This window comes from Bos grunniens, chromosome 8 (assembly GCF_055505025.1).
Source record: "Bos grunniens cultivar Pamir isolate PY7600 chromosome 8, Bosgru_T2T1.0, whole genome shotgun sequence".
NCBI classification, from domain to species: Eukaryota; Metazoa; Chordata; class Mammalia; order Artiodactyla; family Bovidae; genus Bos; species Bos grunniens.
Window position 1 is genome coordinate 22,380,923 of NC_141172.1, and position 23,989 is coordinate 22,404,911.

At 37.8% G+C, this 23,989-nt stretch overlaps 1 protein-coding gene across 5 annotated transcripts in view; it reads left to right on the forward strand.

The window, feature by feature from the left end:
• Nucleotides 1-209: 209 nt before the first annotated feature.
• Nucleotides 210-23,989, forward strand: part of MLLT3 (MLLT3 super elongation complex subunit) — a 289,068-nt gene continuing 265,288 nt past the window's right edge. For 2 of the 5 annotated variants that reach the window (XM_086414334.1, XM_086414328.1), the window contains exons 1-2: nucleotides 210-576; nucleotides 1,993-2,173. In XM_086414334.1, the coding sequence (XP_086270460.1) occupies nucleotides 565-576; nucleotides 1,993-2,173 (193 nt within the window). In that variant the 5' untranslated portion in view covers nucleotides 210-564. The other 3 variants (XM_086414329.1, XM_086414333.1, XM_086414327.1) reach the window with 3 other exon arrangements.

Here is a 23,989-nt window from a genome sequence, read left to right on the forward strand (position 1 = left end):
AATCCGTTTTTTATTGTAGGGAGAGAGCAGTTTACACAGAGACTGGGATGGCTCCCCAGCTGGCCCCTCTCCCCACTCCAGCGCCCCCTCCCCGCCCCCCTCCCCACCCCCCAGCAGGAACCTGTTACTTTAAGCGAGGCGTTCCAGTGTGGCCGTGCTGGCAGCCCGGGTTTCGGGAGGTGGCCGGTGATTGGCTCTTTCGAGCTCCCCCTGGCTCGCTCGCTCGGCCTCCCCGCGCGCTCCGCCCCGCCCGCGCGCCCTCCCTCCGCCCCGTGAGGCTCGGAGCCCCGGTGTCAGGCGCCACGGCGCATGCTCCGGAATCTCATCCACTGGCCCTGGAGCTGCTGCTGCTGCTGCTGCTTTTGCTTTTGGGGCTGAGTTTAATAAGCGAGCGAGCGAGCGAGCAAGCGATCGCGGGGGGAAAAAGGCAGAGAATGTCCGCCATCTACCCTCCGCTCCTGGGCGCGCTCTCATTCATAGCAGCCTCTTCATGAATTACAGCTGAGGGGGGCGGGGGAGGGGGGGTACCACACAACACCCCAGCAAACCTCCGGGCCCCCAGGCATGGCTAGCTCGGTAAGTACCTGCAAAAATAATAATAAAAGACTCCCCCCCCCGCCCCCGCGCCTTTCCTCCCTCGCCCTGCGCCGCCACCGCAGCCCAGACAGCGCCAGCGCTCAGCGGTTCCAATTAGAGAAAGGTTGGTACGGCTTGCAGGGAGCTGCTGCCTCTCCCTCAGTCTCCGTTCCCCTCCCTCTCACCCCCCTCCCCGGCGCGCGCGCACACACACACACTCACACACTAACACACACTCGCCCCTCCACCCCCCGCGCCTCCCTCCCTCCTCGCCTCTTTGCAATCGCAAGAAGCGCACTCTCGCTCACACGCGCGCACTCACACACACACACACACACACACACACACACGGTGGAAGGAGGCGAATAATAACTCAGCCATATTTCAGCCGCCGCCGCCGCCGGGAGCCGCGGGCACAGTCGGGGGACGCGGCGAGCAGCCTCGCCGGCCGCTACGATGGTGCGTTCTCCGCGGCGCGCGAGTGTGAGCCGGAGTGAGCGGGCTGACAGCCGCTGGGCCGCACGCAACTTTGCCCCCGCGCCGGGCTGTGCGCAGTCGGGGCTCCGCGGCTGTCCGCCCGCCGCCCTGCCTTTCTGAATTTCATTTTTTGGGGGAGGTGGGAGGTACTTTGGGGCCACTTTGGTTCTTGGAAGTGTGTTGCGGGGGCTTTCTTAGGCTGGTCTCGCCGATCGCGTGGGGCTTTTCGATGGGGGTGCGGGGTGCATTAAGTTATGGACGCCTCGGCGTGTTTTCCTGCGGGCGTGTGTGCGTGTGTGTGTGACGACGTCTCATTTTTGTTGTGCACAAACCCCGTGGTAAGAACACGGGAGTTTGTGCCCATCGGCAGAGGCAGCTTGTAGTTTCCATTCCGCCTGGCACAGCGCTCCACACGCACGCACACACACACGTACACAAAGACTTCCTCGGCGTGTGTCTGTCGCCGCAGCACTTTCGGGGTGGGGGCTTGCGAGAACCCCCTTCGGGTGTCCTAGCTACCTCCCCTCCCACGGCGGGCAACCGCCCCGGCATCGCCTCCTAATTGTCTCTAATTTGTTTCCGATGCATTCGTTGTCGTGCTTGTAGTGGCTGAGTGTGCTGGCTTCTCTTAACCCCCCCCCCCCGCCCCCCGCCCCGACCACCGGACCCCCTTCCCAATCGGGGGTAACATTCCGTTACAATCCCGGCCTGTATGGATGCGGGCCCGGGGGTGCCGGGGGCCGGGCAGGCCGGATAGGCTGCATTTGGGGGTGTGGGGTGTGCGCGCCCACGCGCGTGAAACGTGGATGCAGAGGGCACTGCCGTTTCCTTTTATGTGCGTTTCAAGAAGGAGGAAAAAAAAATGTCAGGCGCAATGTTCAGTGTCGAACGGTCGCCTTCCTGTTGTTCACGGCTGTCTCTCCTCCCCCCTGCCCGCAGTGTGCCGTGCAGGTGAAGCTGGAGCTGGGGCACCGCGCCCAGGTGAGGAAAAAACCCACCGTGGAGGGCTTCACCCACGACTGGATGGTGTTCGTGCGCGGTCCGGAGCACAGTAACATACAGCACTTTGTGGAGAAAGTCGTCTTCCACTTGCACGAAAGCTTTCCTAGGCCAAAAAGAGGTAGGGCTCGAATACAAAAGGAGCTTGATAAAAAATGTCTTTGCTGGCGGTGGAAACAATCGCTTGGTCCGGGCGGTCCCCCTGCCCCTCTCCCCGCCCCCCGCGTCGCGCTCGCCGGCGTAGCTCGGGACCGGGGTGCGCGGCGCCGCGCTGGCCAGGTCCCCGCTCCCGCCCGCGCGCGCGCCACTTCGGCTCCTTGAAAGTCACCGCAGAGAAAGGACCGTCAGGTGTCGAGTGTTTATTCATCCCAAGCCAGCTCTCACCGGTCCTCTGGGGTTAGCCGCGGGTTCTGCGGGGAAACTGCAATTAGTTGCTGGGTTTGGAGGCGTGGGGAGTGGGGCTGGAGGGAATAAACAGCTTGCGCTTTTTTTTTTAAACCTAGAGAAATTGAGATTTACCTGTGTTGTTAGCAGAGGATGCATGGGATGTAGTTATTGTTCCGTCTTGAGAAGTCGCCTGTCTTTAGGATCCTCTCTGCCTTCCTCCTTGTGTGAAGCGTTAGGTGCCAGCTGTCATAGACTTTTCTTTTTTGTGGGTTACCCACCCCGACCTCCCACCGCCAGGATTTTATGTTCAGTTGGGAGTGGGGGGAGCAGGGCGCCTTAGCCCCCCGATGGCAGTTGATTGCTCATTCGATTTTGAGCCACGTTCATAAGTGTTTGCCCGATGTGATCTGCAGGGGAGAGGGTCCCTGCCAGAGGTCGAAGCTAAGTTTCAGAGGAATGGCGTTGTCTTGCCTTCTTCAGTCTTCCCTCACCTTGGTTTTTAGCAGCCTTGGTGTCTGGTTTGCATAATTCTCCTCAGCCTCTGAGGTCTCAAAACATTTTCCATAAAGGACAGTTTTGGAAAAAAGAGGAACGGTGTGTTATTTTACAAGACATATAAAGAGGGTTTGAGAAATCCCAATTTCTGGTCCCTTCAGTCTCTGGAAAGCTACTGACCTGTTGTTTTAGTTGGATTAGTGGAGGTAATACAGTAAGGTGCTTTGTTTGTGATCAGGTTTATTTATCTAAGTGGACACAATGGTTAGCAGTTATCTTCCATTTGATCCGTAATCTTTATTGGCATCTAGAACTCCTGCAGTTTCTTAGCTTAACATCATAATAAATCCATTCTGCTTAGAGTTACGGGTGGAAATTATTGAACATTCAAGGGCTTGAATAAAGAAAGGAGAAATGTGTGCCTTAGAGGTGGCAGAGGTTTGTGTTGACGCTTATTTTTGTTTCCAGAGCTCCTGTAATGGGTCTTAGGAGTGTATGTTTTGCCTATAATGGTTTGTTTTACAGCTGCTCTTGAAAACTCCAACAGTTGTATTTGATGGGCTTTGCTGGTTGGTTAATAAATGAGTCCAGCTTCTTACAGAGGGGTAGGGATATGCATGGCCTATTGGAAATAACATTTAGATTTTGTTAGCACTTTGTATCAGAAGATAGCCAGAGATAGTATACTTAATTTTTCCTCTGAACTGTGATGAAGATGAGTATTGTCAAGTTTCTGTCCCTCTGTGAGGTTGGGTCTGATGTTTCTTGGGATCTTGTTTTTTGTTTTCCATCTGTCCATAGAGCCACAGCAGAGGAGTTTAAACAAAAGAAACCACCTTCTAAGATCCTTGCTTGGTACACACTGTTAGGACTACTTGACTGTCTGTTCACTTCCAGGTGAAACACCCTTAACAACAACAACAAAAAAGCAATATTTATTGTATTAGGAAAACTAAGCCAGTTGGCCGAAGATGTAGCTCTTAAGATAACTTTGTTTAGGCTGCTTAACAATCCACAAATTGGTATTATGAAATTAGAGGTGATCAACCTCTCCACATTTCACCACTATTTCTCTGCTTCAGTGGGTGTGTGTGGTGATGTCTCCTTTTATTTCCCATACTTAATGATTTTCTGTCCAGCCTGAGGGGACATGAGAGTGCTGCCTGCACAGCCCACACCTGGGAGTTTTGTTGCTAGGTGTGGTAAGTGGTTTGATAACACCAAGGTCTTCTCAGACCTCTCTAGTGAGAGATGTATGCTTGTTGGTAGGGTTCTTCAATTTTTATTCTCAATTGTGGAGTTTCTTGATGTAGTCTATAAGCCATTGTTTCAAAATGTTTATTTTTGGATTTTTATTTGTATGTGTGCTTCCCATGATGTGACAAGTCCTGGGAAAAATGCCAGCTTACATAGCCCAGGAGAGACCTTGTCATACTGTAATTACACATGATTCAGATTGCAAGAGAAGGTTTCTCTGTTCATTGGGAATAGTTAGTTGTAAATTCAAGTAACACCAAACATGCCACTTAATCCTGGGGACTTATTTTTTGGCTTATGAGGTCTTTTGAAATGATAAGAATAAATCCAGAATAAGAATGCCAGGCATTTCTAAGTCTACTTCTGTACCTTTTAAAGTGTTATATATTTGATATTATAGATCTATAAATAAGGGGATTGAAAATGGAAGAAACTGCAAATGGCTTTGTGAGAAATCTGAGTTACAAGAAATGCATGCTGTAAACTGTAAATGGCTATTAATAATACCAGTTTCAGTCACTTCCAAAATGTATGGTAGTTGATAAACAGAAGTGGACTTAGATCTGAGGATGAACTGCTCAAGCCATTAAGATGAATGAGTTCTTAGTTTCATAAATCTTTGGTTTGGAAAAGCAAATTGATTTTCATGTTGATTTCCTTTATTCTATAGTAATATTATGAGAACTTATAGGGGAAAAAATTACAGTAAATTCAACTTGTTGCCCATTGAGAAGTACATATGCCATTTCAAAACTGAACTAATTGGACTTGAATTGATAAGGTTTTACTCTGTCCTAAAGACAGTTTCATTTAAAACTACTAGCACAAAATCCTAGAAAGGAGATTTTGATAAAATAGTGCAGCCTGGAATATCCATTAGCCATTTACAGAATAGGCATGTCAAACTATAATGCATTTTAAAACTATCTGCTTGCAAAAAAAGACTATATCTTATTTATTACTAGCACAGATTTATAATAGTCTGGTATGACTGAAATGAATAGTCACATTCAAAACATTTCATTTAAAATATTAATGTTTTCATTTTCAGTATGATGTGAATTTGAGTGAACTTTCTTTTCAATTACTGCCATCCTTACTATTGCAATCTGTTCCATTGACATTTACGATATGAAATCTGTTGCTTATTATTTTATGTAAGCTAATTTGGCCACTGGTATGATTTGATAGCTTATTATTTGCAGCCTTAGTCCTTTGAGTGGGCAGATAAAGCGCAGTAAATCTGTACTTGTAACTTTCCTTTACGTGTTTGAGCCCGGTTTTACTGTGTAGTTCTGATTTGTGTTAGTCTTCCGAAATAGTTTGAATAACTTTTTATCAGGGTATCTAAAATTTAAGGGCTTACTAGTTGAAAATATTGTGTGCACCTGGTGCATTTTGTCTCCTGAGATATTTAAAAGGTTTATAGAAGAAAAAAAAAGTGGGTGACTATACTGATACAGTCAGTGAGTGTTACGAGATTTGTGTAGAATTCTGTATGGAATTAAGATGACCAGTGAGAACAGTTTTACAGCTTGACATTTTGAAGCAACACAAAGTATAATTTACCAAAGCGCATTTAAAAAGCTGAATTGCTAGAGGAAATCTCGTGCTGTTAGTAAGAATGTAAATTGGGCACGGACATTTTGGAGGACATTTGGCAAAATCTATTAAGATTTTAAATGTTTATGCACATCGACCCAGCAATTTTACTTCTAGGAATTTTCCAACAGATATGGCTTCACAACTCCACAGAGTTACAGCATTTTTTTGGACTGTATTTGGATAGCAAACATTTGGAAGCAATCCATAGAAGGGACCTCAGTGGGGTACAGTTAGATCTTGGTGATCTATTTTAAAAAGAGGGTAAATCTATTTGTAGATGCAGGAAGATCTTTAAGAGATGTTAGGTAAAATAAGATAATCAACGTAATCCCATTTAAAAAATGTGCTTATACAGATAAAAAGTATATGTATGTATGTGGATAAAATAAATTCTGGATGAATGAACATCAAACTCTTACTAATAGTTTTCTTAAGTGGATGCTATGGTCTTGGTGGTGATGAGAGGTTTTTTTTTTGGTAGTGTTTGATTTTTTTAAAGATAAATGTTAATTCTTTACATTTAAAGCCTTCAAATGAGCACTCATTACTTTTTAAGACAAAACAACGAAAGTAAATACTACTGCCTTTTGGACATGGATTACCATGTAGTTCTCTAAAAGTGCTCTTGAACTTTCTTGGGTAGATGTTGTTGACCAGTGGTGAGGAGGAATTAGATTTACGAATTTTTATGTAAATTGTATGTATTAATATTGCCTGTATTTGAAATTAACCAGAAATGGTTTAAACAAATTACTTACTAATTTATGAATAACAATCATCAGCCCATTAGATGAGTGTATAGATACTATTTTAATGAAAAATTATCTTCTAAAACAAAAAGAAAAGTGAGAGGAGTAGCATCATTTTATTTGTGTTTGTATGCAGTCTCTTAAATGTTTTGCTTGATAGAAGACAACTGGATCTGCTTCTGTCTTCTGTATCTGGTCTGTGGTGTTACCACTCATCATGTAGCCTTTGGAAAACTCTGCTGTACACTTATGAGAGAACAAGGGTGAAATGGCAAATGACGTCCTGGAGTTGTTATAAAAATAGTTTTAATTTTGCCAGTTCCTGGAAAAGGTTATGGGCATCCTGGGATCCGCAGACTTATACTCGGTGAACCTCTGATATAAAATAATCACAATACTACCTGACACAGATAAACAGCTCTGTTAAGATGTGGAAGGTGATTTTCCTTGTAACCACTATCATTGTTGCTAATAAAAATACTTATTTAGTGGAATGAGAAAGGGTAAAATTTCCAAGGTATTTGCACGGTTAAATTCCAGTGTAACAATTATCTAACACATTTTTTTTTTTCTGAGAAGGAAAATCCAAATTTGGTTTTACTGACTATATTTTATAGTTAACATTGTTGTCCGTTTTATGATGCAGAAGCCTTTTATATCTATTATTTTGGGTAACCCTCTGTAGAAGTACCTTTGGGAGGTAGACAGAGCTGGGAGATCAGTCAGTTTTATAATTTTTCTTTAAAGATTTTTTTTGTTCCTTCTCTTGGCTCTTTGAAGTTTCCTTCTAATGGTCTTCCATGGACCAATCTGAGCCCTTTAGCTCTTTTCCTGATCATCTAATACAATGATACCCAGTACTTAACACAGCTTTTACAGTTCTAAGATGTGGAACTTTTTGGTGTCTTTTTTTTTTTTTTAATCTCTTAGTGACTTAAGTCTTCAAAAGAGAACTTGGAAAAGTTTAGATACTTGGGAATGGGGGAAATGTTAAACACAATTATAGCAGTTATGTAATTAAGCAAGGACTCAATATATTACTGAACTTACTGGACTTTAATCTTTATTGGCCAGATTTCAGGATATTTTTGATCTCTAAAACAATGTTTCACACTGTCCCAATAGAAATAATACAGAATTCTGTAGTTTTTTTTTCCCTCCACTTTTGTGTTTTCACTTCTCAACGAAGCTACTAATATGTAGGAGAGATTCTCTTGTCTCAGTGATACAAATTTATATTCTTTTAAAACATTTTGTGTGTGTGGCCAGAATCTCTTTACTTCATTCTCTTCCTCATAACAGCTATTTTAATCCATTAATCTTGTTTTCTCTTATATTTTGTGGTTCTCATTATTTTGTAGTGCTATATTTGCTTTTGGGAGTATGATTTGTCTGAAAAGAGTTTTTGGGTAAATAATTTCCCATAGATGATGTTACAGGTAATTGACAAGTTTTTGTTATGTTATCATAGAAAGTGTGATACCTTACATTACACAGTGAGACATTACATTGCACAATTTTACAGTTTAGCCTTTATGAAGAATGCATATATTAATTTTTATATACAAATTAAAATTATATTTTCTAACTTATACATATATGTTCACTGTAGAAAAATCAAACCATAGAAATATCAAGAAAGGAGTTACTTGAAAATTCTTCATAGATAACCATAATTAATATTTTGGTAGGCATCTTTTTATAATTATGTTTATATTTGTATACACACAAAAACTAACTTTAAATTATAATTTATTCAGCAAGTGGTTTTCGGAGCTCTTATCATGTGCCTAGAGTATTTCTAGAAGTTGGGGATAAAACACAGATGAGCATTCTTGCCCTCATGGTATGTGGTGGGATATCATTTTAAAGCTGAATTTGATGGTATCACATTAAATATAGATTTATTTATTTGAAAATTTATATTGTTCTCATTTCTAATTTGTTATAAATAATGCTCTGATGAACATCCTTGACATTCATTTTTATGGTTTTTCCAATAATTTCCTTATGTATATAGATTTTACATTTTGACATTCATTACCAAACTTCCCTTCAAAAAGATTGTACCAGTTTATACTTCCTTAGGAGTTGGGAGACTGCCCATTTCCCCACATGGCTGCCAGTACTAGGGATTAAAAGGTTTTTTTAATCTTTGCCAATCTGCTGCATGAACTGATACCTCATTTTTATTTGCATTTATTTGATTAGTAGTGCCACATATCTTTGTGTATACATATTTACCATTTGCTGTTGGTGATAATGCTTGTTTTGAGCCCTTTTTGTATTCTCAAAAAAGGGAGGTATAGGAAAACACAAAGGAAAGAATAATATAATAAACATTCACATCCCTTTACTGAGAATGAACATATATTTACATTTTATCCTACTTTTTTAACTTTTTATTTTATATTGGAGTATAGTTGATTAACAATGTTGTGAAAGTTTCCAGTATGTAGCAAACTGATTCAGTTTTACATATACCTATATCTCTTCTTTACTGAATTCTTTTCCCATTTAGGTCTTTATATAATAGTGAGTAGAGTTCTCTGTGCTATATAGTAGGTCCTTTTTGGCTCATTTTTTCTTATTTGATTCCTTGTTTGATTTGAGGGAATTAAGTATTATAGATATGGCTCAAGTTTTTAAATGATTCCCAGTCTTTTCTTCCAAGTCTTCAATCCCTTCCCCATCTATTTATGTACATTTGCACATTTATACTGCTACAGGTAATAGTATATTGTGTCTTAAAATCTTCATGAAGTATATTATAATGGGTGAATCATTTTTTTCAATTGAGATATAATCCATACACCAAAAAATTCACCTTTTTAAAGTGGAAAATTTAGTGTTTTTAGTATATTCATAAGATTGTGCAAAAACTATTCAATTCAATGAGTAAATCATTTTGTCTCTTGCTCCCCCCACCTCTCTTGGCCTCAGTACATCTTGAACCTTTCCCCATTTTATCTTTAGAGACCCAATTCATTCCCTTTAATTTTTTCTGCTTAGTATTTTGTTTAGGAGTATGTTCTCTATTAACTTTTCTGTTCCATTAAGCAATATATGGGTCATTTTCTGTTCTGGGCAGTGAATATCTTTGTACTTGTTACCTTGTGCAAATGAGTAAGATTTTGGATATAGGTCTAGGATACCAGCTGTGTGTGTTTCCATTTGCAATAGACATTGTCAGATTGCTCCACAAAGTAGTTGTGACAGTTTATATTCTGTCAGGGAATGAGTATCATTTTTTCTTTGGTTTTTTTTTTATTTTTTTCTAATTTTATTTTATTTTTAAACTTTACATAATTGTATTAGTTTTGCCAAATATCAAAATGAATCCGCCACAGGTATACATGTGTTCCCCATCCCGAACCCTCCTCCCTCCTCCCTCCCCATACCATCCCTCTGGGCCGTCCAGTGCACCAGCCCCAAGCATCCAGCATCGTGCATCGAACCTGGACTGGCAACTCGTTTCCTACATGATATTTTACATGTTTCAATGCCATTCTCCCAAATCTTCCCACCCTCTCCCTCTCCCACAGAGTCCATAAGACTGTTCTATACATCAGTGTTTCTACATCTTTGCCAACATTGAATATTTTAAAATTTCTCATTTTTGTTATTAGTTGCAGTAGTGTCTTTTTGTTTTCAGTTGCATTTCTGTTTCCTAACGGGGTTAAGCATTTTCTATATGCTTACTGACCATTTACATTCCCTCTTTAGAAACAGAGGGAGATTGCCTATATTGATTTCTTTTTCTATCCTCTGTCTTAAAAAAAAAAAAAAAGATTTTCCTTATCTGTGGGATGTTAATTCTTTGTTATTTGTGTGGAAAACATCTTGTCCCATTTTTGTTTCTGTTTCTTGGTATCCTAATGTATGGTATCTTTTTGTCATACATAAGTTTTTAATTTTGTCAAATTGATTTGTTTTATTTTGTTTTCCTGTCTGGTTTTGGGGTTTTGTGGAAGAATATAATTTGTGGGCATGGTAATGTGCTTAACCAACAGGCTTTGTATGTGCAGGATGCAGTGAAAAGACTGGGGGAGATGGAAATAACAGAAAGAGGCGGTCCCTGCCTTCAGTGTGCTTGTGTCTTTTAGAGTTGGCAAGGACTCTTGAGAGTCTTCATCTTTGTTTACCCTCTCATTTTACTTTTAATCAGAAGCCTAGAAATGTGAAGTGATCTTGCATGTAGACACAATGAGTCACAAGTGTGCTGGTGCAAAGATAACTAGTAATAAATGGTGGTAAATGTTTACTTTTAAAACACTGAGTAATTATTCACTTATATTAGCAGACAAATGTTCAGCCATAACTGCTTTTGTAGACATGATCTAGGACTTAATTAAGTGGTGGTAACCATGGTAGATGCCATTTAAAACGAAGAGGTTCTCCATAGCCACTTTTGGGTAAAATCAAATTCATTTTATGGATTAATTTAAGGTTTTCCTTTGAAATTAAATCTTTAGGAGAAATTGCTTCTGAATGGTAGGTATTCCCTGATATTTTCCACCCCCACCTCCATGGTAAGATTCCAGCTCCTTGAAGGATATAGAACATTGTTTTAAGAAATAAAACCTAATCCTTTTAACTTAAGTGTGTTAAGTTTGTAGTGATCAAGGCCCAAAGAGTCTAGCATCTGGGTGTGATTTAGTTGGTATGTCAGTAGTTAACAGTTACCTTTTTTGGATAAAATCAGTGCATCGTTTTTTATGAAAGAAAATTATGGCTTATATTGAGCTTAATTCTGAGGTCCATGTATTTGAAATAATGTTCATAAGTGATTATAAAGATGATCAGTTGAATTTAATTAGTTATGACCCATGTTAGAAGATTGATATTTTCAGAGCAAATACATTTTAATATATTTAATTTTGCCAAATATGAATGTTTTTCTTTGTTCCTTTCCAGCAGAAATCATTAGTTATTTTCCCATCAATACTAAGCCAAATGCTATGTAGAAGTATTGATTTTTAAGGGCAAAATATACATGAACGATTTCCTAAAATATTAATACAATAATAGTGGCCTAGACAGTGGAGAGATTTACTTTCTTCTACTGTTTCTGGATATAAATTTAATCTGCATGATGCCTTTAATTTTTGCGGATAGGTTTTGTAGTCATCTTCCCTTCCTCCCCAGGGTAGTATTGGGGAAGATTAAGATCAGATGATTCCATGTGTCTATTTATTTTGATAAGCATTTATAACATTTGGAATGTTTAAAAACAAAGTTCATTTACATAGAACCGTGAAAAAACAAACCAAGGTTCATTGTAGACTTCGTGTCCTCCATACCTTCTACCCGAAGTACTCCATTGATATGAGCTGCTGAATACTGAAAGCTTCCTTTGTGTTGAAGAAATATTCTTCTATTTTACGAAATGTTTTTCTTCATTTGGGTTCTTTCCTTGTTCCTATAATATAAGCAGCTGTTTTGTACTGACTTTTATGGAAAAACAGAGTCCAGGCCACTGGGATTTGGTTGCTCTTATTAATAGTGGGATATGTGTGTGTGTGGTGCTCAGTTGTGCCTGACTTTTCGCGACCCCATGGACTGTACCCTGCCAGGCTTCTCTGTCTGTGGAATTTTCCAGGCAAGAACACTGGAGTGGGTTGTCATTTCCTACTGCAGGGGATCTTCCCAACCTAGGAATTGAAACCGTAACTCCTGTGTCTCCTGCGTTGGCAGGCGGATTATTTGCCACTGAGCCACCTGGGAAGCCCTTTGGTAGGATAAGTTACGTAAAATGTTGACATAGCTCCAGATTGTCTAATCAGAGATGCTCATTTTATACCTTTTCCTACTTATGCCCAGAAGTAGTACAGGGAAGTGGGGAGCTACCTTCTTCACCACAGGGAACACAAAGCACGCGTTACATGTTTCAGCTAGTTCCGTGCTCATTTCTCCTTGCGTATGTATCTGTTGTTTCTTTTGTGCTGCCTTAGAGTTACACATCCAAGGAGCTGGGACCAATATTATCACTATGGGTAGTACTCATACCTTTAATCAATGTAGTCTAGACACGGGCAACAGTATAATATCAAAGCGGTTATCGGAAGTCAGAAAGAGTTAGAATCCTGATTAAGCGTCCCCTCGTCTAAGTGGTAAATTATTACTCAGTCTTCTGAAACTTATTTCCTCTGTACCTCTAATAACTGACTTCATGTAAACAGAACCACCACTTGAATTTAGCAAAAAACATTGTGTTGGCCCAGAATCACATTTTCTAGAATTGTTTTAGCTTAGTAGTTATAGGCAAAAGTGAATTTTTCTCCTTTTCTTTCTTACCTACTTCAAGTGCTTTTTTAAAAACAAATTTGAGCAACTTGGCCAGGTCCGTCTTTTTTTTTTTTTATTACTTAATCCGTGAAATAGAACTAGCCTTTTAGCTTAAAAATAGGAGTCAGATGTATTCCAGTAACTGGTAGGAGCAGTATTTAGCAATGCAGCAGAAAAGACTCTGGCCGGGGGAAGTAAAAGGGATGTGTTTGGACTGAGAAAACTCTGTGGGCTTTTCCAGCTCTAAAATATTATTTTTCCTTGGTTTTTAAAAAAGGATACATTCTGAGTGTGTCAATGATTTACCTTGTTTTTTTATAATGATGAGATACCTACCATTTATTACATTTCAGGTATATATTGGTTATCATGCTAGACAATAGACATGTGTTGATGTGTTTAATTTCTCACTTTTTATAAGTGTAGCACTTTGGAGAATGACTAAAAAGAAAAAAAAGACCAAATGTTGACATGAACTTCAGTATCTTGGAATATTACACTACTTAAATGGTGTGTGAACAGTGGAATGTGTAAAAGACTTGTTGAATATCAGGGAAGTAGACGATAATGTGGATAATTCACCAAGTAGGTGGTTAAGTTTTGGTTATGAAAAGTTACTTTCTGACTATATTGGTGCCATTTATACCTACTTTCAACTACTTCTTGTAGGTTGGAGCAGTTCAGGAACTCATGAGACTGTTTATTTGAAACTTCTCCCTCTAATATGGCTCTTGACCAGGTCATTAGATCCTTGGGTTTTTTCATGAAAGATGACTGATAATTTAAAAAAAAAATTTCATATAACATAAGCCAGACCTTGAAATTTTGTCACTTGTTTTACTTTTTGAAAGTATCATGTTTCAGGTAACTATTTATATGTCTATTATCAATAGAGTAATAAGTGGGGGCTTGGACTTACATTATCAGGTGAACAGGTTAGAAAGTATGTCAGATCTTTGATCACTCAACATATTTGCAGGACTTTTCTGTTTAATAATGCAGATGCTTAATTGAAGTTGCCTTGAAAAGCAAGTACCCTTTCAGTCTTCACTTGCAACATGCTGCATAACTTTTAGGTTAAAGAAAAATAATTCTAGTTATCACTCCAGCTTGTTAATGGGAATTGTTGAGTGACTGACTAGAGCCAAGAATTTAATTATACAAAATACACAAATGCAGATATTTTAAAGAGAGTAGCAAATGAATGAGAATTTTCTTACTTGTAAAGGCTAGATAGTAGCTTGTAGTTAATGCTACTTGGTTTAGTATCTTTCTGTGGAGGCTTTTTTTTTGGATTTATCATGATCATTGATTTTAGTATGATTTAGTTCATTTTTCTTTATGAACTAAAAATTTCTGGCGAATGGCCAGAATTATTCATCTTTATCCACATTTGGAGAATTTGTATGACAGATAAAAATAGATCAGTGAAAAGATGGGAAGAAAGTACTTCACACAGTGTTAATGAAAGTTGTCTCTGAGAGGTGGGATATCAGGAAATTCTTGTCACCAGTAAAAAGTTGTTGGATTTTTCAAGCTTTCTTGAATGATACATACTACTTATGTGAAAGTTAAACTAGATACTTAAATGTACATAAGGATATGTTTACAATAAGCTTTTTAGTTTTTTTAAAAAGTAATCTCACTTGAAGCATTAACAGAAATGTCTTCCCCAAGGAACATTTTCATATTTTGTTATTTGAAATTTAACCACCTTGTCATTCTGAGTGTTTCCTTTTAATATTACTATGAATATATGTATAAATGTTTCATAAGTTGATTGTAACCTTTAAAGAGACACATGTAAATCATATTCTTACCTTTCTTAACAATTGTGTTAAGGTGTAAAACTAATCAGATTAACTTGATATATAAGTACTTGATATATTTATAAATTTTTCTTTGTAACAGAAAGACAACTGTATTTATTATTTCAGTAGAACATACACTTTTGGAGTACTTAGGAATGTTTTGAGAAGTTTGACCTTTTTTAACCTGTAGAATTTTAATAAATATAACTTTGTTGATTAATATGTTTATCTTGATGCATAGTGGTAGAAAAATTTCCAGAGCCTACATCTGACTTAAAAATTGTCTGCAAATGAAAGGACTGTCATTATGCTTAGATATATGGTGGTGTGTTAGGAATAAATGGGATCTGTAGTTGGAAATTCTTGTTTTTGAGTCCCTCGGAGGAGGGCATGGCAACCCACTCTAGTATCCATGCCTGGAGAATCCCATGGACAGAGAGTCTGGCAGGCTACAGTTCATAGGGTCACACAGAGTTGGACACGACGAAGTAACTTAGCATGCATGCATGTATATAATTTGGAAGTTAAACGTTAAATTATGAGGAATAAAAGGTACAAAAACAACTTCCAAAACCAAGGCAAAAGTAAGGTTTGGGGCAGGGAAGTAAGTAGGATTCTCCATCCTTTTTGGATGGAGAATTGATGCATAATTGCATAAACACAAACAGTATTTAGCATTAAAAGGTGTTTCAATACTGTTCAATATATAGGCTTTAAAAATAACTAGAAGTTCAAAGAAAATAAAATGTAATTTCATGTTTTATAGATAATGCAGATAGATTGATATAAATATTCCTAAATAAAGGAATTTCTGCCGAATGAGGGAATTGATTTTAGTTGTCTTAAAAGATCTCTTGGCAGTCTTGGTTTATCTGATTAAGTCCACAATATTATGATTAATGGGAAAACATCTCTGCCTTTTTAACATTAAAAAATCACTATTACAAGTATATTATACTCAAATGCATAGCAAAACTGTATGTCAAATAAAAACAAAACTTTTTCCCTTTAGTGTTAGATGCATTTATAAAAATCATAAATTATATTCAGTAGGTAGCCAGATTAATTCTACCTGAGAATGTAAAATATAAAAATTGATGTTGGTGATTTGAGCGTTTCTTTATTAGCTCCTTGAATAAGATTGCCACTTTAAGTTCTATTGGGTAGCATTTGGAATAACAGTATATTTCACAGAGCTTTAATTTAGTTCTGCTGATAAATTTTTATTTTAACTATTTCTGGTCTTTTTGAGAGAATCCTAAATGGGATTCAGAGTGGCCTGGATTCCTTTCATCAAGATTAAGGTGTGTATGTGAATGAGGAAAATCCACTCTTTGGCACCTTGATTACAACGCACCATGTTTGCTTCCTATTGTTCTAATTAAATTAATTTATGTAGATGTCTTAATTGCAGATATAGAAAATAAAGTGCCTGTTTTGAAACTGTTTTGAAAACTTTAAAAGAACACTTAGGGGACCAGACTGAAGACTTAAAAGTTTCAGCAGTACGAAGACTTGGTTTGAATATTGCAGATTGTAAGAAGAGCTTCCCAATTTGGCATAAATTAAATAAATATACTCATAGAATTTTATTATAGGACAGACAAAGCTGTGATCTACCAAGAAAATGTGTGACTGGCTCTTATTTGGAGCATATAGAGTGGGAGCAGGTTTTGCAGTGAAAGGGAGACTAAAGGACAAGGTGTTCTCTACTTGTAAAGACCTCAGAGTTTTCTTTATGTTATTGTAGAAAGACATTATTTTTGCTTTGGCGTGCTTAAAACTAAAGGGCAAATGATCCAAAAGAATAATCTTGAAATTCAATAGCAAGAAAACTACTTGACATTGTGGGCCGGAGGCCAGCAAACGTGTTGCTTTCATTGAATGCGTGGGAAATGGGGCAGGCCTGGAATTTAAAGAGACAGGGTGCAGTACCCTAGAAAAGAAAAGCCCTCCTGTATGATTTGCTTACTTGGAGGAAAAAAATAGACTTAAAGTTTCCTCTAAAGGATCTTTATTGGATCAACTCTTTAAGGCATTGAAAGACACTGAGTGAATTTTTCCTAATGCCACCTCCATCTCCCTAGTCATCTTCTCTTGTCTGAAATTGATGCAGAGTAAAACTGTTTGTAACAGAGGAGAAGCTGCTTTTCAAATAAAAGTACTTTGTAGCCTGTTCAGATGGAGTATAATGTAATTCTCTGAAATTGAGCACTTATTACTTTGTTTACCTAGTTATTTAAAAGGAGGGGCGTGGGATAAGGAAGGGGGATGCCATAGGAACCTCTGCTTTAGAAATTGCTGTTTTTTTCTGTGTCTGAGTTTTTCTCCCCCATCCACTCATGAATCCCCCTTCTCCCCCTCCCCCACCTCCCACAATCCCTCAATAAAATAGTATTTAAAAGACTTGAATAACTAGTCCTATGTACCCGCTTCTTGCTGGAGGCAATAATGTCGTACTATTTTCAATGGGTGGTCTTGAATCTCCATGGGAGATTTTTACAGGCAGTGGGCTCCAAGACCCACTAAATGTATTATATTGAACATAACTAGTTAAATTCCCAAGCCATAGAGAATATACAGAGGTAGTTTTACACTATTGAAGTCCCATCGTTAATTACTGGCAAGCCAATTTATTTGAATTTTATTGGAAGAATTTAGGGCTTAAATCCCTAAAAATGACACATATTAACTCAGTGTTTGAGTTCTACTTTTTAAAACAAGTAAGACATTTGTATATATGTCATTTCAGTAATACTCATTTGTGTGTATATTTTAGTTCATAGATGTCTGTTGGTTTGTTTTAATTCTCCTCCTTTAGGAAACCAACACCTATGGTCATTTCCAAATGTTTATTAATTGAAGCTTTATTTCTCCTTATGGAGATAGTGTAAAATGATAGGATCTGTTATAATCAGAAAGGATATCAGGTATTATTATAAGCATTACCTCTTAGCTGTGGCAAGTAGCATAAATGTATTCTACCCTGAAATTTAAAACCAAAATTGCTTTGGGCCAAACCTTTGTAGAAACACACAGGATTGGAATGATACATTAAATACTGGATTAAAATTGCTTTTTAGAAAACAATTCTTTTTACTTAAACGTCAATAAAACAATACATGTACTTATGCTCTGTAAATATGGAAATGGGGGATGTCGCACTCATGCCTATGCCTACATAATTTAGTTTAAAATTACTTTGGAATATCTAGTGTAAGTTTGTCATTAGTGATAACATAACTTTATTGGGTTATTGATTTGATTACTTTGTTTTCCTTATTCACATTCTTCACAAAATTAATTTATGGAGAATATTGAATTTCTATTTAAAATAAATATAAGTCCTGATTAGTTTGAAGTCTGACCTATCTATTTTCCATAGGCTGAGTAGAGAATTTAGGAGTAGGCATCTCAGATATATTGATAAATAAATGAATGATGATATATGACGAGAAAGCATTTTTCTTTGTTTTAAACAATGTCAGTAGTTTTAGGTGGAAAATTGTAATTTTTAAAGAATTTGTTTCTTTTACAAAAATTAGTATACACTTGTTTCAGGTCATATGAAAATGGTATGAATTCTGTAGTTTTCTTCACTGATAGACTCAAAGCTCTGTGGCTCAACAGCTTACAGCAATGACTAAATGTTTGCCTTTTCTTTATTAGCTCAGTACTAGTCCTTGAATAGCTAAAAAGTTTTCCAGTAGTTTTTACAAGTGGGTTTAAAGAAGTGATAGTTGTCTGAAGTTTATCTTGTGTAGCCAGTATTTAAAAGTTATTAAGGTTGTCTACACACAAAAAAGAAACAGGTCTTCTGGCTATATATGTGAATAAAAGTTAAAGGTTGCTGAAAATTAGCTTGTCAAGTAAAATTACTGACTGAGGAATAATTCTGTTTTCATTATCCAGTCCCCTGGCTGAAAATGAAATAGAAACGATCTGGTTACTAAAGACCAGCGCTGTATTGGATCACTTCCTTGAGCTTTTGCTATGATCGTTAAAGGCAAAGTTAGACAGCTGCTGTAGATTTTGCCTGTGGTCTCACAAAAGAAATTGTTTAACCCTGTTAGTTTCAGATACTATCATTTCTACTTTGCAGATAGGTTTACTTTCTTCAGTATGAGTGATATACTTGTTGTGTTAGATATGAATCTCTGTGATTATGATTTGAACTTCTAATTTATGGGAAGGCAGTATAGCAGAAAATGAGTAATTTTAGCACTCTACTACAATAGTTTCATGTCTTGAATATGACTGAGCTCAACATTTTTGCTTATATTCAGACAGATTAAAAAACTTCAGCTTTTACCTTTCAAAGTTAGACTTTGCATTTGTATCTGAAGACCTTTAGGGAATTCTAAAAATTGTGAAAGTTGAGTGTGACTTATAATCTATTATAATTGGATATTTAAATATCCTTTTGGGGGCCTGAAATTCAGAGGAAATACTAAGTCCTCGACTTTAATATCTTGTTTTGGATAAGTGTGAAATTAGAACAATGCCATCTACTCCTGAAATTGATGTCATAATGTTGAAAATCCCAATGATGTTGGGTTCCTTTTGTATAATGTGTTTGCATTATTGCTAGAGGTTTAAAGGGCAGGGAAATACTTTATTGTTCAGGCTAAAGAGGGCAAGATTTGGAAACCTACCGCTATGTGATTAAATCAGTGTGTTTGCCCTGAGGCTTGAGCCATTCAATCTGAATTCGTAGTTTAAAATTTTGGATTTCTCTTCTGTTTGAAAAATATACTTCTTGAAAATGTTAAGACTGCTCTTGCTTGCTCACATGAAAACTATTGAGGCAAGTGATCAGGGTTAAGAATTTCTTGCAATTAAGACTGCAGGTACATTTTAGTGTTTTAAAGAGAAAGTTCACAGCCATTTTACATAAAATTTTACTGGGCTTTTCATTAATCTAAAATAACTGGTCTATAAGTACTTTATCAGTGAAAACTGCTCAGCATGTAAAACGAGGAGTAGAAGAGCACAAAGGCTTCCTGCAAATTAAGGGCACAATGAGTACTAACGGACTTTCCAGCCATCTCCAGCTGTGAGATTATTATAGTTTTTGCAAACCCTTTTCTCTCAAAACTAAATCAAGAATGGTAGAGACCTGATAAAAAAGAAGTGTAGAAAAGCCTAACTAATCCTTAGATGAGTTACTTCAAACGTGCCAAAATAGAATAAAATCAGTTAATAGCATGGATTAAAGGTTACTTTTAATGCATTTTTATCATTCATGTTGAGAATTTTGTTGTATGTTAATGCATTTGGCCTAGGTTAAAAAAAAAATCCAGAAGGGAAAAAATATAATTAAATGTGAGAGATTACATAATCATATTGTTATGAGGAAATTTAGTACCCATGTTAGGTGCCAGATTTGACCTATGAGATAAAAGCTATGTACTTGAGATCAGAGCTGTAAACAGGTGGCTCTAATTTTGAGTGGTAAGTTTTCCAGTTATAATGAGGAAGGCTCATCTATGTACTACTAAGAGTTGATTTATTATGTAGATTTAAAAAACAACATGGCTTTCTGTCTTTGGAAAAATATCTACAAGTGGTTCCCTGGATAAGGTCAAGGAAGGGTGCTGAAATCCAATCTGGATTAATATTTTAAAAGTGTTTGATTTTTTTCAGGTAGAGAAGAGAAGAGAAATAAGAGGCAGGTATGGGGTGCGAAGGTAGTTTTTACTATTTATGCAGTGTCTGAAATGGTCTCTTTTCATACTACAAGGATACTATCGTTTATACTTCTGATTCAGAATCACGTTTGTCAGCTACTTAATCTGTGAAATACTTTTTCCACCTAACTGGCATATGATAGAGCTGCCAAAAATATTGGGTTAAGGGAAAACTGATTTGGCATGTTGCTGTTGGTAGGAAGAATTTTAAAAAAAGTGATGTCTTTTTGGGTGCATATTATATAGGTATAGATATAAGTATGTATGTATGTGTGTTTCTGTCAACCTTGATAAAGTTTTATTATATGAACCTGGGTAGTGGGAGATTTTATATCATATTTGTCACTCCTCTAAGATGCCTAATTAGAAGTTTCTCTAATGGAAGTTAGCATTTATTTCCTTGTAATAGACATGTATATTGATTTTGCTGTGGCTTAATAGGAAATAGGCTGACTGGCACTCTGAACACATGTGTGTGCTATGTATATTAGGTATTTGTATGTGCCATCCCATTTAATTACAAGTAGTGATTTTTCATAAGTCATGTGGTAATAAAGTCCTATTAATAGTCAAAACGTACAATCACCCATAAATTTCCTCTACTTGATATTCTGATCAGATTTAACCTTATACAAAGAACTCCTAGCTTGAATGCATTTTGCAACATTGCACAAATTCTGTGATATACAGTTATTTATGTGCTTAAGAAGCTGAACTTTCGTTCAAGCCCAGTCTGTTCTCATGGGATATGTTATTCTAGTGAATCAGAAAATTTCTTTGAAAGCAAAGTGATTCTTAATTTTTGGTGGCTTGAAAATGGGGATATGCCCCTATGCATGAGGGGGAAAAAGTCTAGTTGGCTCCCATCGCTGAAAAATAATTCAGAGTACTTGGCCATCTTACATTCCTTTGTGGGGAAGAAACCACACCACAATGCTGCTGAATTATTTTACTTCTGTAGTTATGTCTTTGTGTGTTTATAGGAGTGGGAACATTTTATCTTCTGTGTTTCTGTTGAGGTTGTTTCTCTGCAGTGCCCCAAGAAAAGTCCTGGAGACTAGCTTTGAAGCCCTGTGGACAAGCTGGATATCAAAGAGCCAGAGGAATTCGGCAGTAATTGTTTTATGGCTGGCCAGAAATCAGACCTATTTGTATAGGTAGCACACAAAATAGCTGTGATTTGACAATTTGGTGCTATTTATACCTGCCATAAAAAGAGAAAAGAAAAAGTTAAAGGGGTATTTTGGAAACAGGAACTAAGCTGTAAATGCAAATTGCTTCACCATTTTCTCAAAGGAACAAAAAAGGAAAGGGTTTAGGAAGTTTTTATTGAAGCTACGTTATTGAGGAACTGTCTGCTTTTAGGACGTTTAATATTGTACTCACACTGAAACTATACTTCTTTCTGTTGGCAGTTTTTTTTTTTCTTCACCCCATTCCCATCTGATTAAAATTATTTTTGTGGAGCAAAAGAAACTCTGGAGGAGGGACAGTGAAAATCTCAGAGCTTTCCATTCTCTCTTAACAGACCTTTAATATTTCATTTTACTGTTGTTATTTAGCTCGGGGTAAGAGCCGTTTGCTGCTGCTACAGTGAATTTTTTCTTTCCAAATAAAAATTATATTTTCAACAAGCAGTCATAGGTTGTTTACTGTAGTAGTGGGTGAGGATTTGCCAGGTAAATTTTCCTGGCTTTTAGGAAACATGCAGGAGAACTTTTGAATGACTGTTCTTAATCTGTCAGCTCATAGAGGTCTTTTAAATACACTGGGACTCTCACCTCGAGTATATTCCAAGCTCAAGGTGGGCAGTGTATCATGATGTGACTGTAAGTCAGTGAGCAACCCAAAGTGAAGTTTGTTTTACCAGAATGTCATTCAGACCTTTTGAGCTTGTCAAATGCTTCATTGTTTTGCCTTGAAACCCCCCAGTCCTGAGAGCAGTCTGAGTCTGGGGGCAACTGTGCAGAGAAAAAGCAAACATGTCTGTGATTGACTAGTTTTTTTTTTTAAAGAAACCCTAGAAATGTCTTAGGGACCCGTGGGGCTTTGTTACAGTTTAAAACCATTTTACCACTGGAGGCATTTAGGGCTGTCAAATTGAGAATGTATTAATTTGCTTTTAATTTTTTTCATCAGATTCTGATCCTCCAATAATAAGGAGAATGGTCTTTGTCAAGTGTACCTTAATTTCTGGGGGGAGGCCCTGTAGTTTTGACTGGACAAAAAGAGTTCATGGAGGGTAGGGAAAAAGTGTGGGAACCCATAGAGATAAATCTGGTATTGGGACAGTCAGTTTTGTTTTTACTTGAATGAAGAGTTACAATTTTAGTAATCTGTGTGAAGGATCAGGAGCATCTGAATAAAGATTTAAAATGGGAATTTTCTAAAAGATTTCTAAAATTAAGGTTTTCTAAAAACCTTAATTGGATTTCAAGATGGATTCCCTCTATGGAAGTAGGTGAAACCACTCTATAGAGAAGAAACAGTCTGGGTTGCTGGTACTCCTCAGGAATATGAAAACTCAGGTAGGGAAAGATAAGGACATAGGTAGTTACAGATCACCTTTATGGATTGAGGATGTACTGTGAGGTTAGGGCTGGCTAGTGAAGAGTTGTATTTCTAAAGTAGTCATCATTTATTCAGCCAACTCTGACTACCTACTATGTGACAGGAACTTCTTCAAACATTGAAGATAACAATAGGAACTGAAGCAGTTCTCATCTACTCAGGGCACTTAGTCTGGCATTAAGCATGATCCGCCCCACCCCCTGCCTACCCCTGCCCCCCAAAAAGAATGCTTTTATGAAGTTACAAAAAGCAAAGCTGTGGAAACAAAATTTTGAGAGATTAGTTCTACTAATCAGAGATATCAGAATTTGAATTAAGCTAAAAAAATTGCAAATGGAAAGTCTAATAAAAATTACATGGATTAAAAAATTATCCAGTATCTCTCACATGATTGTGTGTCTGTGTGATGTTTTCGGTTTCCTAACTCTGGGTTAGCATGGTAGAATATAGGGTTATATAGCTGAACAGGAGTAGGAAGGCAATTTATAGTTACTGAAGTTTTAATTCTGTACCCTGTTATTCACATTTTACAGGTGTAGATCCAAGACTCAATATTAATAAGCTGTCCAAGGTCTGTATGGCTTGAATACAGTGTGACATTATGGCCTGTTGGCTGGGGATAGTCCCAGTTTTTGCCTGTTGTCATGTGTCACTCTCAGAACTGGGGCTTTTTTCAATAATTTGTTGTTGTTAAGTGGCTCAGTCGTGGTCGACTCTTTGTGATCCCATGGACTGTAGCATTCCAGACTTCCCCATCCTTCGCTGTCTCCCAGAGTTTGCTCAAACTCATGTCCATCATGTCGGTGATACAATCCAACCATCTCACCCTCTGTCATCCCATTGTCCTCCTGCCTTCAATCTTTCTCAGCATCAGGGTCTTTTCCGTCAGCTCTTCACATGAGTTGGCCAAAGAATTAGAGAGCTTCAGCTTCAGCCTCAGTCCTTCCAATGAATATTCAGGGCTGATTTCCTTTAGGATTGACTGGTTTGGTCTCCTTACTGTCCAAGGGACTCTCAAGAGTCTTCTCCAGCACCACAAGCATCAATTCTTCAGCACTCAGCCTTCTATATAGGCTGTATGATT